The following is a 5,412-nucleotide window of genomic DNA, read 5'->3' as shown; positions in this document are numbered from 1 at the left end:
AAATATATATGACTTAATTTATTTTATAAAACTAAAAATGAAATAATCATAAATAACTTATATATTTATAACAAATGTGATATATGTACATAATATATATATATATATATTTTTTTTTTTTTTAGTGGATGGTCTATGATGGAGAATGGATTTTGTCGAGCTCCTGAAAATTATAAGAAAAGTTTAAAATGCAAAGAAGATGTTTCTTTTAAAGATATGAACTCTGATCAAAAACATTCATACTCTCTTGCTTGTAATGTGGATTTTCCATTTAAAGGTAATTCATATGTACATATGTTCACCTATAAATAAATAAACACACACATATAAGGAAATATGTATATATATATATATATATATATATTTTTAGATAAACAGGATTGTAAACGCAATTACTCACTCGCATGCCCACTAGGATGGATACCTTCCAAAAAAATAAATTATTGTAAAGCACCAATAAACTATAAAAGTTCAATTTGTAAAAATGTTTTAAAATTTAAAAACATTTCAAATAATCAAAAAAATTATTATCTGAACTTTTGTGATATTGATTGGCCCTGTGAAGGAGAAATACAAAATTCAATGGTAACATATATATATATATATATATATTTTTTAATATGTTAATATTTATTTTTGTATACCCCCTTTGTTATGTTATATTATAAATATCTTTTAATCTTATATATTTTTATATTAATAATATTATTAAAGATATACACGCAAATTAGTGCTGACGATTTTGAGGAACCAGGAAAAAAGAAATATACCAGAGGTAGAACAAAAAAAAAAAAAAAAAAAAAAAAAAAATGCGAAAAAAAATTTTTGAAAGATAGTATGTACTTTAAATAATTATGGGGGATCATTAAAAACAAATATATATACACATATCAACCATTTACATTCAACATTTTCTTTAGGACCAGTTGATTCAGAGACTGGATTAATTATTTAAAAAGAAACTCTTATAAAAATATTTATGTTGCAAAAAAGAATATCAAAGGTACCAACTAAGTAATTTTTTTTTTTTATCATTTTATTTTTATTATTATTATTTTTTTATAAATCTTTTCCTTAAATATATTATATAATGATACTTATTTAAATAAATAACATTACAACTACTAATATTTACACTTTGTTTATATTTTACCTTAAAAGGAATATATAAAAAATGGGAAATATATACATATATATATATATATATATATATAAATATTTTTATTTTTATTTATATATCTTATACATAATGATTTCATACGACCATGGATGACTCAAAAAAAAAAAATTTTTTTTCTTTGAATATTTCAAAATATATATTCTGAAACATTTTAATATTCCAAAATCTTTTTTTTATTATAAATATAATATTTATATAAACATATATTGCTTCATACATATGTATATATATTAAGAACATCTCTGAATACGTTTAGGAACCATATAATTTAAATAAAAATAAAATATCTATAATATTATTCGAGATACACACATATAAAAAAAAAATTACAATTTCGGTTTATGTATATTTTTAAGTAATGTATAATACTTTTTTGAAAAAAAAAAAAAAAAAAAAAAAAAAAAAATTAATTACATAAATTTATACATATAAAAATATATTACATATATATATATATTATATAATATATATACATTTAGGAAATAAAATAATCATTATTTTGGATTTTCTTCTTATAATATATCTCTCTCATAATTTTTTAAGTTTATGTTTTATACATTTTTTTCTTTGCCTCTTTTTTTTTTTTCTTTTCTTTTTTTTTTTGTTTATTTTTATGTAAAAAGATACTATTTTATATATAAATATATATGTTGTATTTTCCAATATTTAATTTTATTTTGTTTTGTTTTTTTTTCCATGTAAAACATATTTATGGGTTAAAATATACCCTGGAAAATAATAAATATTTCTTGTTTTTCAAAAAAAAAAAAAAAAATAAAATATAATATAATATAATATAATATAATATAATATATTTTCAATATTTATGTGATAAGTCATAATATATATATTTTTATTATATCTTCTTTTGAATAAATGATTGTTTTAAAATAAATAAATAAAAATCTTACGTATTTTTTTTTTTTTTTTAAATCTAAAATATATATACAACCCTAAAGGGTTAAATAAAAAAAAAATATATATATATATAATATATATATTTATAAGTAATACAATTTTTATGTATATTGAAATATCTTTAAGACATTTTTTTTATTTAAATTTTTATCGTGTGAAAATTTATGTTTATATATATATATATTATTATATATATATTTATTTTATTATTTGTCATACTTATTTTTTTTTTTTTATATTTTCCAAATATCTTGTATATACATAAAGTATATGGGATAGGTGGTACGTTTATAAATCAAATTGTTAGCACATAAAAAAAATATATATATATATATATATATATATATATATATATAATATATATATTTGTGAACATGTTAATGTATTTTGCTATATAGTTAGCTATTTATATGTTATAATATAAATATTTCTAATAAATTTATGAACAATTATGTATAAATTATGAACAAATTATGAATAAATTATGAATAAATTATGAAAATTTAGCTGTACATGTCAAATTATCAATAAAGAAATACATACATATATATATATATATATATTATATACTTATTTATACACATATTATTCATATATATTTAAAATAATAAAATAAATATATAATAATATATATATATAAACATAAATTTTCACACGATAAAAATTTAAATAAAAAAAATGTCTTAAAGATATTAAAAAAGTATAGTAATTTAGTTCGAATTTTTAAAGAAGAGGTTGATTATTTAAAAAAAAAAAAACAAGAAGATATAATTTTCGAACAAAAAAAAAAAGAATTATTAAAAATGTTACCATTGATACGTAAAGAATCTTCATGTGAATTAAATAATTTGACACATAGTTTTTCCAATAAAACAGATAGTAGTGATGATATGGCTTTTTATAATAAAACACCTCACAGAACTGAAGAAGACAATTTTAAGGAAAATAATAATTATATGAAAACTTCATATAGTACAAAAAAGAGAGTATATACTCCATGTAATTATGATAAATCCGATATTTATAGTGATAAAGAAAAAGAAGATAAGATATCTTTATACACTACACCAAAAAGATGTAAAAGACGTAATATTACTAAAAAAGAATCATCCAATGTGAAATCTAGAAGTAGTAATAGCAGAAAAAAAAAAGACTTATGTGATGAATTAGTTAATATACGTACACCTGTGAAAAGTAAAAATGAGTATTTAATTGAAAAGGAAATATATGAAAGTATTACTAAAGATAAATGGCTTATGAACGAATCCAATATGAATGAATTACCAGAAAATATTAAGGATGAATATGTGTCCTATTTGTGTAGTCCTTTAAAAAGAAGTGAACGTTTAATTAAGAGTAAAATTAATAAAATGCTTAATGAAAATATAGAACAAATAAAACAAGAACAAATGGCTTCAAATAGTGATACATATAAAAATAGTTGTTCCAATAGCGATATATTAAATAATGATGATAATTCAGTAGCTCATTGTGATTTTATTCCTGAAGAAGAGGAAAAATGTTGGGATGAATTTTACACACAAAGTATTGACAAAACTAGACCATTTACTGGTATTACAACAGAACTAGCTGTTGATATAATCACAGAAATGTTAAGATCAAAAATAAAAAAAATTAAAATTAAAAATAAAGAATTTTTCTCACCAATTAGTGAAAATGATACTATCATGGAAATCGGACATGGAAATCATCCTTTGGCTGTTCAAATGTTTGAAAAATGGGGAACAGTTGGTAGGTATGTTGGTATAGAATTTAGTGGAGAAGCTAGTAAAGAAGCTCTTAAATGTGATAAATTAAAAAATCTATATCTTATGAGAAAAGTAGAATTTATTAAGATACTAAGCATGAAATATTATAAAGATAATTATTTAAATGGTGTAGTTGCTGAATCAAATATTTCTCCAGTGAATACTAAAACAGATTTTATTGAATTATATACTTTCAAATATATTTTTGCAAAAAGTACATTAGATTATATAACATGCAGAATGGATGATATTGGAAATAGCTGTGATTGGGAAGAAGATTTGCAAATTTCACCAACAGTTGTTGATATGTTTAATAGTTTAGCAGATTCCTTGCAAAATTGTAAAAAGGCTAAAAATAATTCTTATATAATTTTTGTTGAACCAAGTAATTCTTCCAAATTCAGAGATCATATTTTAACCATATTCAAAGTTATCTATACAGCTACATTCAAATATGGAAGTTCTGCTAAGTATTTGAGGTTATATAAATTATTAAACCATAATAAGGCATGTGGTTACATGCTTGAAAAAAGAAATGAAGTATATGAAAGTTTTGAAGAAATGAGACATGAATTTTTAAAACTAATTTTGAAATCGTCCATTACAAAAAATATTGACGAAGTAGATTGGTTTTTACCTACACAAGTACCAAAAAGATGGTTAAGTAGGAATCCAGCAGATATAGAATATTTGGTCAAGTTGGATAGAACTCACTTTTAAATGGATTTACATATGAATATATAAATATATAAATAAATAAATATATATAAATATATATATATATATATATATTATGTGTATGTGTGTATTTTTTTTTTTTTTTTTTCCTGAAATGAAAATTTATAAATGTTAATATTTTTTTATTTTTCCTGAACAAAATACATGTTTATATATGTATATTTATATTTTTCGCCTGAACAAGTAATATATATTATTTTTTTTTACCTGAACAAAATATATATTTATATATATAAATTTATATTTTTTGCCTGAAAAAAAAAAAAATGTTTTTCTTTTTCTTTTTCTTTTCCTTTTTCTTTTCCTTTTTATTTTTTTTTTTTTTTTGTGTGTGTTTATTTTGTTACATGAAAAAGAAGTGTTACTTTATTTTCTTTTTTTAAATGTATATTTTGCTAAATGAAAAATTTATAAAATGTTAGCTTGTTTATAATATTAACAATTTGAGAATATTTGAAAAAAGGTTTATTTTATAAAATATATACATATATATATATATATATATGTAATGCTAAAAGGTCATATAAAATTTACAATTATCATTCTATAGTATGAAAAGGTCTTAAATTTTAATAGGAGTGGCGCATGACTTTTTTCTGATTTTTTTTCAAGTGAAGTATAATTTTCAATAACATTGAAGCTTTAAAAATGAAGTAAGGGTGAAAGGTGTAAAATTGGTATGATAAGGCTTTTTTTTTTTTTTTTTTTTTTTTTTTTTTTTTTTTTTTTATGATTAATTTTTTTTTTTTAATAATTAGAAAAAATATAATTTTTTTAAGTACTAATAATTTTTTTTTGGGGTTTTTT

General features: G+C 19.1%; 2 protein-coding genes across 2 annotated transcripts in view; both read left to right on the top strand.

Annotated features, from left to right (window-relative positions):
• PGSY75_1338800 (CPW-WPC family protein) overlaps nucleotides 1-955 on the top strand; it is a gene marked incomplete at both ends in the record, with an annotated part of 4,618 nt that extends 3,663 nt beyond the window's left edge. The window contains 4 exons of the mRNA XM_018787436.1: nucleotides 126-277; nucleotides 371-585; nucleotides 715-775; nucleotides 921-955. Coding sequence (XP_018640177.1) covers nucleotides 126-277; nucleotides 371-585; nucleotides 715-775; nucleotides 921-955 — 463 coding nt within the window. Of the gene's footprint in view, nucleotides 278-370; nucleotides 586-714; nucleotides 776-920 lie in introns of the transcript that reaches the window.
• Nucleotides 956-2,901: 1,946 nt separating this feature from the next.
• Nucleotides 2,902-4,587, top strand: PGSY75_1338700 (hypothetical protein; the record flags this gene model as incomplete). The annotated part of the gene is made up of 1 exon (XM_018787434.1): nucleotides 2,902-4,587. One exon carries the CDS (start codon nucleotides 2,902-2,904, stop codon nucleotides 4,585-4,587), a length of 1,686 nt encoding a protein of 561 aa, XP_018640176.1.
• Nucleotides 4,588-5,412: the final 825 nt, after the last annotated feature.

The sequence above is a fragment of the Plasmodium gaboni genome, chromosome 13 (assembly GCF_001602025.1).
Source record: "Plasmodium gaboni strain SY75 chromosome 13, whole genome shotgun sequence".
Taxonomy (NCBI): Eukaryota; Apicomplexa; class Aconoidasida; order Haemosporida; family Plasmodiidae; genus Plasmodium; species Plasmodium gaboni.
The sequence above is the reverse complement of the archived record's forward strand: the minus strand, read 5'-3'. Positions and strand labels throughout refer to the sequence as shown.